The 13,403-nt window shown below is 50.1% G+C and overlaps 1 protein-coding gene across 1 annotated transcript in view; it reads right to left on the bottom strand.

Annotated features, from left to right (window-relative positions):
- FOXK1 (forkhead box K1) overlaps nt 1-13,403 on the bottom strand; it is an 86,137-nt gene that overhangs the window by 15,031 nt on the left and 57,703 nt on the right. Inside the window, exon 2 of the mRNA XM_021675981.2 lies at nt 9,257-9,442. Coding sequence (XP_021531656.2) covers nt 9,257-9,442 — 186 coding nt within the window. The remainder of the gene's footprint in view (nt 1-9,256; nt 9,443-13,403) is intronic.

Below are 13,403 nucleotides of genomic sequence, written 5' to 3' on the forward strand. Positions count from 1 at the left end.
CTTGTTCCAACACCAGCTGCTCTAAGAGGGCTTTTAGGACCTCGCTGTTAAATAGAACAGCTGGCCATGGCACATCTGTGGTTTGAGGAAGTTTCTACCAGGCAGGACATGGTGCAAGACAGAACAAGGGAGGAGGGACCCAGGGGAAGCTGACGGGAGCCGGGGGGGGGGGAGATGAAGCGCGGTTCCCATCCCTAGGGAGGTAATGATGCCGTCTCAGTAAGACAGTAAGAACACCACACAAAGCACACTTGCAGAGCAAGAACACTCTCTCATAATAAAAAAAAAAACTCAAAAAAGGAGAAATAAAAATCCAAGAAAGGGTAGAAGGAGAGACTGGAGAAAATCTCCCAGAAAGTAGAGAGGGAAAGGGAAGGAGCGGAGTGAGCTCAGCTCAGAGGCCCGCCAGGCACAGCCAGTCCCAGAAGTGGGGACGGGATCTGGGGGTCCAGGCGTGGTGGGTCACACTTGTAATCCCAGCGCTTTGGGAGGCTGAGGCAGGAAGATCACTGAGCACAGGAGTTCAAGACCAGCCTGAGCAACATAAGGAGATCCCATCTCTACAAAAAATACAAAAATTAGCCAGGCATGGTGGTGCACACATGTTGTCCCTGCTACTCGCGAGGCTGAGGCAGGAGGATCGCTTGAGCCCAGAAGTAACAGCCTAGGCCACCAAGTGAGACCTTGTCTCTTAAATCAGTAAATAAATGAAAAGTCTCTCTCCTGTGCCCTTTCCCAGGAAGCGACTGGAGGATGTACTCTAGTAAAACAAAGTAACAAATCAGGAAAGAGGAAGACCATGGGAATCAGGAAATAGCCCTCTCTCCACCACCACCTCCTAAGGGGACTCCCAGGATGGTGGAGAAGATGATCCTGTGGTCAGAGAGGAAGGCCTTCACAATAAATGGAGAAGAGGCCATTATATTAACTCCAAGAGGGGGGAGTGTGGCGGAAATAAGCCAATAGTACAGGAAGGAAATGGCTAAGCATTGTAATCACTACATAGTTCTAATACAGAAAACGCTAATGCTGAGTGAGCCAAACATGATGATGTAACTTTACGGGATGGAGCGGGGAAGCTAAATCCTCAATTTCCATATAAGAAGCTGTTGTACAATACCAAAAACTGAAAAACCAAGACAGTCATGTGCGACGATGACTCAGGGACACAGGAGTGAGAAGGGATTAGCTCTGGGGAGTGTCACATGGGGGATTTTCATTTTCTGAAATGTTTGGATTTTGTACGATGCGTATAGATAGATACAGTCTCTTCGTAATCTGGAAAAAAAAAAAAAGGAAAGAAAATTTCCAGAGGCAAATTTCTTACAACAATCGTAATGAATGTTTCTGTCCCTTTAAGATAAATCCGACACTGTAAAACTCTGGGAAGCTATTTTTAAAAATTAACTAGTGGACCACTCCTGTAGTCACGGCTGAGGTGGGAGGATCGCTTGAGTGCAGGAGGTAGAGGCTGCAGTGATCCGTGACGGTGCCACTGCACTCCAGCCTGGGTGTCAGACAAAACCCTGCCTCAAAACCAAACCAAAACAAACAACAACGACAACAAACCAGACCCACACCATGTAATCCTGGCACTTTGGGAGGTCGAGGTGGGAAGACTGCTCGAGGCCAGGAGTTCAAGACCAGCCTGGGCAACAAAGCAAGACACCATCTCAACAAAAATAAAAAATGAGCTGGGTGTGGCAGTGCGTGCTGTAGTCTTAGAAACACAGGAGGCTGAAGCGGGAGGATCGCTTGAGCCCGGGAGGTCGAGGTTGCAGTGAGCTGTGACTGTGTCACTGCACTCCAGCCTGGGCAATAGAGCGAGACCCTGTCAAAATACAAAAACAAAAACAAACCCCCAAAGCCACAATTGGAACTGCCATTAAAAATAATAATGTAGGGTCTGGGCGTGGTGGCTCATGCCTATAATCCTAGCTTGTACCCAGGAGGCGGAGGTTGCAGTGAGCTGAGATCACACCACTGCACTCCAGCCTGGGCAACAGAGACTCTGTCTCAAAATAATAATAATAATAATAATAATAATAATTATTATTATTATTATTTAGGCCAGGCACGGTGGCTCACACCTGTAATCCCAACACTTTGGGAGGCCAAGCTGGGCAGACCAGGAGGTCAAAAGATCGAGACCAGTCTGGCCAACATGGTGAAACCCCATCTCTACTAAAATACAAAAGTTAGCTGGGTGTGGTGGCATGCACCTGTAATCTCAGCTACTTGGGAGGCTGAGGCAGGAGAATCGCTTGAATCCAGGAGGCGGAGGTTGCAGTGAGCTGAGATCTCGCCACTGTACTCCAGCCTGGGCGACAGAGTGAGACTCTGTCTCAAAAATAATGATAATAATAATTTAAAAAATTAAATTAACTTGTTTCTGAAGTACATTTTGCCCCAGTGAAGAGTAACCAGCATGCTGGCCTGAACAGGAGCTGATCTTGGGTGAGACGTGGACCTGAGTGGGTGCTTGAGCGGAGAGGTGCCCCACAGCTCTGTAGGTGCTGGGGTCAGCTCCATGCCTGCAGACACCCTCTGCTTCCCCTGAGGCTCTCGTGGGGAACCTGGGAAGGACTGTCCCCGTGTATCACCTGCCTGCACAGAAGCCGTGTGACAGGCCTACTCCACACAAGCCTCGTGTCACCAGAGGTCTGAGAAGTTGGGTGCTACACCTAGAAGGGCCCTCCCAGAGATTACAGGACAGCCAGGGGTGGGGCCATCCGTTTACCAGATTCGAACAAACACAAGGACATCCCTACCAAGCTTCATTCCGAGCTCCCAACACTTCAGAGCCAAAGCCACCCCTCGAAGGGATCTAGGCAGGAGGGAAAAATAAAAGGAACACACAGAAAAGTCCCAACCTTCCCGTGTGGAGGAAGCAGTGGTTACTTCCCCAGAGTTCTCAGATTGGAAAAGGCGTGAGAGGGTGTGGTGGGGTGGGGAGGGGCGGCAAGGCCTACGGGAACAGGGACAGGGACAGGGAGATGGAGGGAAGAGGGACTCTCATCACCAGCATGGCTGATCAGTCAGGCGGGATCCCCGCTAGAGGTGACTCACACATTCGCACCACAGTCCTCCTGCAGCCATGCTGAAATACAGAGAAGACTGCAGCCACAAACTTGTGTTTTTTAATTACTATTATTTTTTGAGACGGGGTTTTGCTCTGTTGCCTAGGCTGGAGTGCAGTGGTGAGATCATAACTCACTGCAGCCTCCAACTGCTGGGCTCAAGTGATCGTCCTGCCTCAGCCTCTCAAGTAGCTGGGTCTACAGGCGTGAGTCACTGCACTTGGCTGATTGAAATTTTTTTTTTTGTAGAGATGGGGGTCTCACTATGTTGCCCAGGCTTGTCTGGAACTTCTGGCCTCAAGCAGTCCTCCTGCCTCAGCCTCCCAAAGTGCTGGGATTCCAGCCTACCAGAAACTTTGAAACAGATGAATCACTCTGTGGGAAGGAACCAAAGTTTGTCAGAAAAAGGAGAGTATTTCTAATGTAGACCCAATAACCTCCAAGCTCAAAAGCCCTCTAACATTACAAAACAACATAAACCGAATTAGGACTGAATGTCATCTAGCAATAAGTTAGAACTGTGTTTAAAGGTCATGAGTAAAAGGGAAAGATTTTGAAGTCAGTTGCTGAATTTTTACTGTATATTTATGTACTGCTGACCTTCACCAAATTGTACGAGTTACTTTCATTTTTGATCTCCGCATTGGAGAAATCAGGAAAGGCCTTCTGAGAGAAACAGCTCCTGAAGTCTTGCCCTCGTGAACAAAAACAGTCACTCTCTGTGCAATGCTCTTTCTCTCACTGAATTTCAGCAGTTTTCTTAAAACTCTACCTCTAAGGAACACTTTTTAGACTGGTGTCTGTTTGGTGGACTCTAGAAAATTATTAACTACTTTAATTATTTGATTAAATACTTTAATTCCTTCCTAAAAACACTTTTTTTTTTTTTTTTTTTGAGATGGAGTCTCGCTCTGCTCAGTCTGGAGTGCAGTGATCTCACCACTGCAACCGCCACCTCCCAGGTTCAAGCACTTCTCCTGCCTCAGCCTCCCGAGTAGCTGGGATTACATGCCTGGCTAATTTTTGTATTTTTAGTAGAGACGGGGTTTCACCATGTTGACCAGGCTGGTCTCGAACTCTTGACCTCAGGTGATCCGCCCGCCTCTGCCTCTCAAAGTGCTGGGATTACCAGCGTGAGCCACTGCGCCAGCCTGTAAAAACACTTCTTTGCAAAAAGGAAAGAAAGGTCAAAATGCTTCTAAAGATAGCAGAATTTATTTCAAAGAGAGTTCATTCATTTTCTGGGTGGACTACTTTCAGGGCAGAAAAAAATAAACCAGAAACACACACACACACACACACACACACACACACACACACGAAACCACACACCCACACCCACCCACCCTGGGAAAGGGAGTGAGGGCCTTCGAGAGCAAAGCAGGAGGAGTGGAAAAGAAGGAGGAAGAGTGGTGGGGGGCAGGGGCAGCTGATCAGGGAGGATCCCACAGGGAATAGCCGCTCCCTCCCAAGCCACTCCCGACTCCTGGGAACGAGGGGCTCCGAGCGAGCCGGCCCACACCCTAGGCAGGCCACTCCACGGCCAATGGGGACCGGCGAGGCGAACGCACACCAAATTAGGAAGGCAGGCATCGAGGGGGCGGGGCGGCACCCGGGAGGGGCCAGGCGGGCAGGAAGCCCCGCACTGGGCGTGGAGGCCAGCACCGCCCCGATGTCTTAGGGAGCGCAGCCAGCGGGAGGAGAGTGGGGAGGTGGCAGGGAAGGGCAGGGAGTGTTTGTAAACACGCCGGCTCCACCCTACGGCAGAAACTCAAACTGAAAAGTATCTTGGCAAGCAAAACCTCAAGGGCCTCTGAGGTTTCTAAACACTCAATTGAATTCCATGGTGCTAAGATAAACGGATGTAAACAGAGAGGCTTTTATTGTAACAATGGTAGGCCAAAGAGCCAGTCAGTCAGTCCCTAACTTACTACTTTCTCCGCAAACTCCCCTAACAAGAATCCTTTGCACAGGGCAGCTTCAAAGAACAAGACTGGGTTGGGGGCGGGGAACGGGGGTCTCCCACCTTCCCGGCTCCCACAGCAAGAGCAGGCTGGGTACAGGACCAAGGAGCTGCACACCCCAGCCCCCCGCCCCCGCCCATGGGAACTCGCGGTCACAGGAGGCCCACCCAGCTTCTCGGAGCTCCAGCCGCAAGAGCTTCAGGTGTTCAGTACAAAGTATCTTTACTCCCAGCTATAAAAAAGAACGAAATCTCGGCCAGGGAAGCAACACGATGGAGCTGGAGGCCCTCGTCTCAAATGAAATAACTCAGAAACAAAACTGCACACTGCCTGCTCTCACTTACAAGTGGGGGCTGAACAGGTGGGTGCCAGGAACACGAAGATGGAAACAACAGACGCTGGGACTCCAAAGCGGGGAGGTGGGAAGGGGCGAGGGGTGAAAGATGACCTCTGGGGTGTGAGGTTCACTATTTGGGTAACGGGCACCCTAGAAGCCCAATCCCCACCAGGATGTAATATCTCCCTGTCACAAACATGCACGCACACCCCCTGAATGGAAAATAAAATAAAAATAAACAGTACTTTCCCCGCCCTAATTTTTAAAACCAGTATCTTTTATCAACTCCTTTGCAAACCACTACCTTTCTTGTAATACAAAAGCGACTTTAACATGCAAATCTGGATTAATGCTGGGAAATATTTTTGTTTTTTAAGCCCCCTCCTGGAGCAAACCAAAACATTTTTCTTTCTTAAAAAGCTTGTTTAGCTGGATTACAACCTGCTGAGTAAGAACCTACTGCCAGGCTAAGGCGGGGGGCGCGGACCTAGCCCTGTGGCAGGAGCCCCGGGTCAGTGCCTGGCCTGCTTCTCTCTGGACCCCAAGGCCTTTGCTGCCCACCCCAAAAGCAGCAGGACCAGACTTTTTTTTTTTTTTGAGACAGAGCCTTGCTCTGTCGCCAGGCTGGAGTGCAGTGGTGCGATCTCGGTTCACTGCAACCTCCACCTCCTGGGTTCAAGTGATGCTCCTGCCTCAGCCTCCCGAGTAGCTGGGACCACAGGCGCCCACCACTGAGCTTGAATTTTTGCATTTTTAGTAGAGACAGGGTTTCTCCATGTTGGCCAGGATGGTCTCAATCTCCTGACCTCATGATCCGCCCGCCTCGGCCTCCCAAGGTGCTGGGATTACAGGCGTGAGCCCCTACACCTGGCCAGGACCAGCCTCTTCTGGTGTGAGCTCCCAGCAGCACATGAGCTCGTCTTGGCCACCGTTTCTAAAGTGCCTTTAAGGTGGTACTAGGTAAAGACTCAAGGACATAGGCGGTGTTCAGTTGTGTTCTTCAGATACAATTCTAATAATGCACAATTCACCATTTATTTATTTCTTACGTATTTATTTATTTTGAGATGGAGTCTCAACTCTGTCACCCAGGTTGGAGTGCAGTGTTGCAACCTCAGCTCACTGCAACCTCTGCCTCCTGGGTTCAAGCCATTCTCCCGCCTCAGCCTCCCAAGTAGCTGGGACTACAGGTGTGGGCAAACATGCCTGGGTAATTTTTATATTTTTAGTAGAGATGGGGTTTCGACATGTTGCCTAGGCTAGTCTTGAACTCCTGGCCTCAACTGATCCGCCTGCCTTGGCCTCCCACAGTGCTGGGATTACAGGTGTGAGCCACCTAGCCCAGCCAATTCACCCTTTAAAGTGACTTTTAGTATATTCACAAAGTTGAATAACCATCACTGCTATCTACTTCCAGAACATTCTCCCATAAAGCCATATGGACTAAAAAAAAATACTGCATGTGCACTGCTCAGCACAGGGCCAGGCAGGCACACACCAGGGTTTCAGTCACTTAGGATTCTCCATTATCACCATCATCATCATCATCCCAGAGGGTCATAACATCACAGCACTGGCTCCACAGATGGGAACCAGGCCCAGGGGTTGGGGGCTGAGGCAACCATGCAGAGTCACACACGCGACCATGCCTGGCCTGAGCCCAGCAGCTTTTCCACAGCAGCAGCTCTGTCCCTGAACTTCTCTTGCAATGAGAGACTCTCCTACCCACTGCCTCTGGAAAAAAGGAGGCCAACTCCAAGCAACTCAAATGGAAATGATTCGCACCTTGTAACTTGTAGGAAACCACTGGTAAGTTGTCGGCAAAGCTGGGTAGAGGTGCCGTCCCCCAATGGCTGTGTTCTAAGATAAGCCAGTGGGTAATTCTAACGTGGACTCTGAAAAGGTGCAGGCCACGTATGGGCCGGGTGTGTTGGCTCATGCCTATAACCCCAGCACTTTGGGAGGTGGAGGAGGGAGGATCTCTTGAGCCCAGGAGTTCCAGACCAACCTGGGCAACATAGCAAGACCCTGTCTCTACAAAAGATGAGAAAATTAGCTGGGTGTGGTGGTGCATGGTCCCAGCTACTTGGGAGGCTGGGGTGGGGGGATCACTTGAGCCCAGGAGTTGGAGGCTGCAGTGAGCTATGACTGTGCCACTGCACTCCAGCCTTGGTGACAGAGAGAGACACTGTCTCTGCAAAACAAACAAAAGTCCTCTCCTCTCCTACAGTTGCAAGAGGAAAAAAAGAAAGAAAGGTGTAGCCAGGGCTTGGCAGAGTGACGTGATTGGACTGGGAATGCCATGGTATTCCCTCTAACAGACCAGTGTGCCCAGAATGTTATTCACAGATGTCCCCAAGGGCCCTGAGCCCCTTCCAGGGTATACGTGAGGTCAACATCATGTTCACAACAACCATAAGATGCGATCTGCTTTTTCTACTGGGCCGACCTTTGCTGGTGACGCACGAGCAATGTGGAAGCTGCTGGTGCCACAGAGAAACCACAGCTCTGGCACCAAACCACACACGGCCACACATCTTCAGGGCCACCGATGTGCAGCTGGGAGCGAGAAAAGCCAGCCGTGTTTAGGAATGTCCGAGATAAGGCCGGGTGTGGTGGCTCACGCTGCAATCCCAGCACTTTGGGAGGCCGAGGTGGGCAGATCACAAGGTCAGGAGTTCCAGACCAGCCTCACCAACACGGTGAAACCTCATCTCTACTAAAAATACAAATGTTAGCTGGGCATGGTGGCATGTGCCTGTAGTCCCAGCTGCTCGGGAGGCTGAGGCAGGAGACTCGCTTGAACCCAGGAGGCAGAGGTTGCAGTGAGCCGAGATTGCACCACTACACTCCAGCCTGGGCGACAGAGCAAGACTCCATATCAAAAAAAAGAAAAGAAAAAGAAAGAAATGTCCATGATGCGATGAAGAGGTAAATCATTAAACAATGTATGACCCTCCAGCCTCAAGCACACATCTGCTTTTGCATCCTTGTATGACAGGACCCGGGCCAGCATTGTGTGCCACACATCCAGCTACTGCCAGAGGTTTGCGTGTGACTCAATCCAAGGCTCACCGGCACTCTCTACACAGAGCTCTGTTCACACTTTTTACCCTGAAATGCCTCCCTCCCACCCCCAGGGTTTATCGTTGTCTAACACACCAGAGATGAGAAAGTTTAAGGACTTTCTCCAAAATCTAGATTAATTTCTAAAAGGTCGTAGAGAATTTTCACAAATAAAGAAATAAAGTTCACCAAATCCTGGTGGACAAATATTACTTTAAAACATTTTCAGCTGGGCGCGGTGGCTCACGTCTGTCATCCCAGCACTTTGGGAGGCTGACGTGGGTGAATCACTTGAGGTCAGGAGTTCAAGACCAGCCTGGCCAACAGACCCGTCTCTACTAAAAATACAAAAGTTAGCCGGGTGTGGTGGCAGGCGCCTGTCATCCCACTATTTGGGAGGCTGAGGCAGGAGAATCGCTTGAACCCACAAGGTGGAGGTTGCAGTGAGCCAAGATCGCACCACTGAACTCCAGCCTGGGTGACAGAGTGAAACTCCGTCTCAAAAAAAAAAAAAAAAAAAAATTTTTCAATGTATTAAAAAAACAAAAAAAAAACCTGTGCTTGCTTTAATAAGCCCTAATAAGTAAAACTTCCAATGGGAAAAGTGGTGATGAGGCAGTGACCCTTCCCTTTACAAGAGAATTCACAGAGATTTCAGCCAGGTACCAGATGCACATACAGCACTTTCCATATTTTCATGCATGTCAATTCTCCTGAGAGATACAGAACCCGGTGTCGTGTGCATCAGGCATGCCCAAGTTATCTCCCTCTCTCCTGGGGGCTGAGGGCAGGCTGGGGGTGCTGCTCACCTGATGGTGCCAGTTGGGGAGGGGATGGGGCTGACCATGCTCCGGAGGTCCGGCTCCGGGATGTGGATCTTCAGTGGGGAGATCTGTGGGTAGAGCGGCCGGAGTGGGGAGGCCGGGGCCTCTTCTTTGTGGTAGAGCGACGTGAACTGGATCTTGATGGCCGTGCTGGGAAACCGGAAGGTACACCTGGAACGGGAGGAGGAGTGGGTGTGAGGTGCAGGACACTCGAGAGGACGCTAACACCCAGGGAAGGTGCGTGTCCGTGGGTCTAAGTGACCAGACCTCAACTCTCAAACCTGGGCCCCAGAGAGCAGTTCCATTGCTTTTGTTAGGACATGCAGGAACTGAGACTTAGGCTCATTTGGACATCAGTTGTCTTTCCTATTTTATTTTATTTTTTGAAAGGGAGTCTCACTCTGTCGCCTGGGCTGGGGTGCAGTGTGGCGCAATCTCGGCTCACTGCAACCTCCGCCCCCTGGGTTCAAGCGATTCTCCTGTCTCAGCCTCCTGAGTAGGTGGGATTACAGGCACCTGTCACCACACCCAGCTAATTTTTGCATTTTTAATAGAGACAAGGTTTCACCATGTTGGCCAGGCTAGTCTTGAACTCCTGACCTCAGGTGATCTGCCTGCCTTGGCCTCCCAAAGTGCTGGGATTACAGGCGTGAGCCACTGCACCCGGCTGTCAGTTGTCTTTCTACTGTGCCTGAGAACAGAAGAGATATAAATATCCCCAAACAAGCGCCGCTGATGCGTCCAACTCCCACTCAGGCTCCAGACAGTCAGGGCTACTTCCTGTCTCCCAGGGCAACTGCTGTGGCACCCAGGTGGGGTCCCTCTCAAAGGACACACTGGGAGGCTGAAATGGCATGGCAGCCACCTAAGCAGAGATTTTCAAGATGATTCCCTGCCGCTGCCTAGAAGATCTGACAGAGCAATTCCACCCCCGCACGGGCCGGCAGGAGTCGCAGAGTGTGTGCGTTATCCACCCAGCGCTTAATGGACCGGCTTCACAGTCTGTTCTGGGCTTAAAACCCTAAGCCTCGGTTTTTCTATGGGAGATGACCAAGTGCAAACAAAGCCAGCCACAAGCGCCAGCGTCAACACCGGTGTGCTGTGAACGGTATCCAAGGTTCATCTGGCTTGAGGAAACTGCCACCTTTTACAAAGCTGAGCGTTACTTATCCAGCTCACCTTTCAATTTCTAAACTGATGAGGCAGCAACTATCAAGTTGCTCATTGCAGGACTCAGTTCAAAACAAAACAAAAACAAAAACAAAAACAACGTAAAGCAGGAGCCTGCCCACACAGAGATAAGCAACGCTGGCCGCCTGCATAGCTGTTTGGAAAAGGCTCTCGTTTAAAAGCATGGGAGGGGGTAGAAAGAATGTATAGAAACCACCCGTGACAATGCACTTTTCAGAGTTCCAGAAGGCATTCAGAACAGGCCAAGGGACTCAACACTTGAGAAATGTTGAAGTCTCTTGTAGGGGAACTTGGATGAAGCCTCCAAGCACCAGGCTGCTGGGTCTCTGCCTGACTGTTTTTAAATCTGAGGCAGTGTTGAAAGAGGAAATCTATCTAAAATCCTGCACAGACACACGCAAACACCCATCTTTCGTTTGAAAGCCCCTTTGCTCTTCGTGAAAGCATTTCTGAAAAGCAGGATGGAGGAACAGGTCAGAGTGTGATGAAGGGTGCCTCTGGCTGTCGGCAGGGGGTCCCCTTGCGTCTTCTTCCCAGGGACCCGCTTCAAAGGAAGTGACTCAGCATTACAAATGTGCTGCTCCTCCCATAGCTCTGCTAGCCAGGCTGCCCACATCGGAGAGAGAAAATCAGGCACTTAAACTGGCTCAACTGGGCCAGTCCTGATTGTCCTCGAGATACTGGGCAGAGGAGGCCAGGCTGCATCGTTCAGCACCAGGTGCTGTCGGGCCTGTGGGCACCAGGTTTCTATTTCTAACACAAAAGGGATACTCTGAGACTGTTTCAGGATGAGAAGCTGTCTGGGAGGCTCGCCCAGCAAGTGGACCTTGGGTGGTCAGTCGTGGGTAGCCACCTCACCCTGAGGTTCTGCTTAAAGGGCAGCCCACGGCTATTTGAAAATATTCCGCAATTTCGTCCTCTTCAGTCACGTTGAGAGGAATGTCTGATGATGTCCTCCTTTACACTTTCTTCAGTTTTCAGCCCGATGGAAATTTCCTACATCTGTATTTTGACTGGAAATGTGCATCACCCATTTTTTTTTTTTTTTTTTTGAGACGTAGTCTCGTTCTGTCACCTAGGCTAGAGCACAATGGTGCAATCTTGGCTCACTGCAAACTCCGCCTCCCGGGTTCAAGTGATTCTCCTGTCTCAGCCTCTCCAGTAGCTGGGATTACAGGCATGCGCCACCACCCCTGGCTAATTTTTGTATTTTTAGTAGAGAAAGGGATTCGCCATGCTGGCCAGGCTGATCTCAAACTCCTGACCTCAGGTGACCCACCCACCGTGGCTCCCAAAGTGCTGGAATTACAGGCGTAATTCCTGTGCCCGGCCACATCACCCATTTTCTAAGATGTTTTATGAAGTCTAAAGGCTCTTCAGTGCTGGGGGCTGTCAGCTTTTGTGGGTCCCAGAGCCGATGTCCACCCAAGCTGGTGTCTGAGGATGGGCCAGCGGTCCCTGACCTAGAGAAGCAAGGAAAGAGGTTTGGGGCCAGCATCTGGCTGAGGGTCCAGACAGGGGAGCTAAGGTGAGCTCCACCTGTGAAGGATGGTGCTGAATGAACACAGTATGCATGCATGTGTATCTGTGCACACACACACGCATAACACACTGTTCCACCAGCGCTGGACACGGTGGCAGTCATGAGGACAAACGTTTAAAGACAGTTTCTATGGCCCTTGCTGTTTGTCTCTTTTCTCCAATTCCCTCAACCACTGCAAATCAATGAAACAAACCATGTTTTCCCGTTTGTCAGAAGGGCACAGTTGAGACCTCAGACTTTCTGCGTGGTGAAAGCCTCTATGTTAATACGGGATTGTATCATGCTGGAACCGTCAAGGTCAAGTAGAAAGAAGATGTGGCTTCTGGCCCATGACTGGGGTCACAAGAAGATGGGGACCTTGGAGACCGGGGTTCGGATGTGAAGACATGAAGAGGTGCTTATCGGTAAGACATCTGCGGATGCACGTGCGCATACGCAACACACAGGTGCACACATGTGCACGGAAGACAAGCATGGTCTCCCTCCGGACTGGGAGAAGCCAGAGCCTATCTGCCCCAACGCTTGACTTCTCCCCTTCAAAGAGCGAATTGTGGCAGCAAGGAGAGCCATAAGGTGTGGGGATCTGCAACAAAGGTGAACGCCACCAAAAGAGACAGCTGGTTTAGAACCACTTGACTTAACCTCTCTGTGCTTCCGGGATCTTTACGAACAAAACACAATGGCTGGAACAGAAGAGACCATTTCTAAGTTGCTTTCCAATTCAAAAAACTGATTCTAGGCTGGGCTTGGTGGCTCACGCCAGTAATCCCAGCACTGATGTGGGCAGATCACCTGAGGTCAGGAGTTTGAGACCAGCCTGGCCAAAATGGTGAAACCCCCTCTCTACTAAAACTACAAAAAAATTCGTTGGGCATGGTGGCACGCACATGTAATCCCAGCTGCTTGGAATGCTGAGGCAGGAAAATCGCTTCAACCTGGGAGGCGGCCATGCTAGTGAGCCAAGAACGTGCCACTGCACTCCAGCCTGGGCAACAGAGCAAGACTGTCTAAAAAACAACCCCCCCAAAAAAAAAACCCCAAAACTAATTCTAGATATTTACATATATATTGAGTTTTCAGTAAAACAAAATGACGTTTTGTAAGACAGGCAGGGATCTAATACCATCTATAGATGACATTAGGACAATTTCCTACTGTAATAGTAGTTTTCCAATTAAGGTTTAACAATAAAGATTTTCATAGTTTTTGCTGTAACAGTGATTGTCCTGAGGCAGGCGGCCTCATTACTAGGAAGAGGAGAAAATGCCATGAAGCATGCTACTTGATTTTATTTATTTTTTGAGACGGAGTCTTGTTCTGTCACTCAGGCTGGAGTGCAGTGGCACAATCTCAGCTCACTGCAACCTCGGTCTCCGGGGTTCAAGAGATTCTCCTGCC

This window comes from Aotus nancymaae, unplaced genomic scaffold (assembly GCF_030222135.1).
Source record: "Aotus nancymaae isolate 86718 unplaced genomic scaffold, 86718_ANA_hifiasm-v0.15.2.pri h1tg000015l_0, whole genome shotgun sequence".
Taxonomy (NCBI): Eukaryota; Metazoa; Chordata; class Mammalia; order Primates; family Aotidae; genus Aotus; species Aotus nancymaae.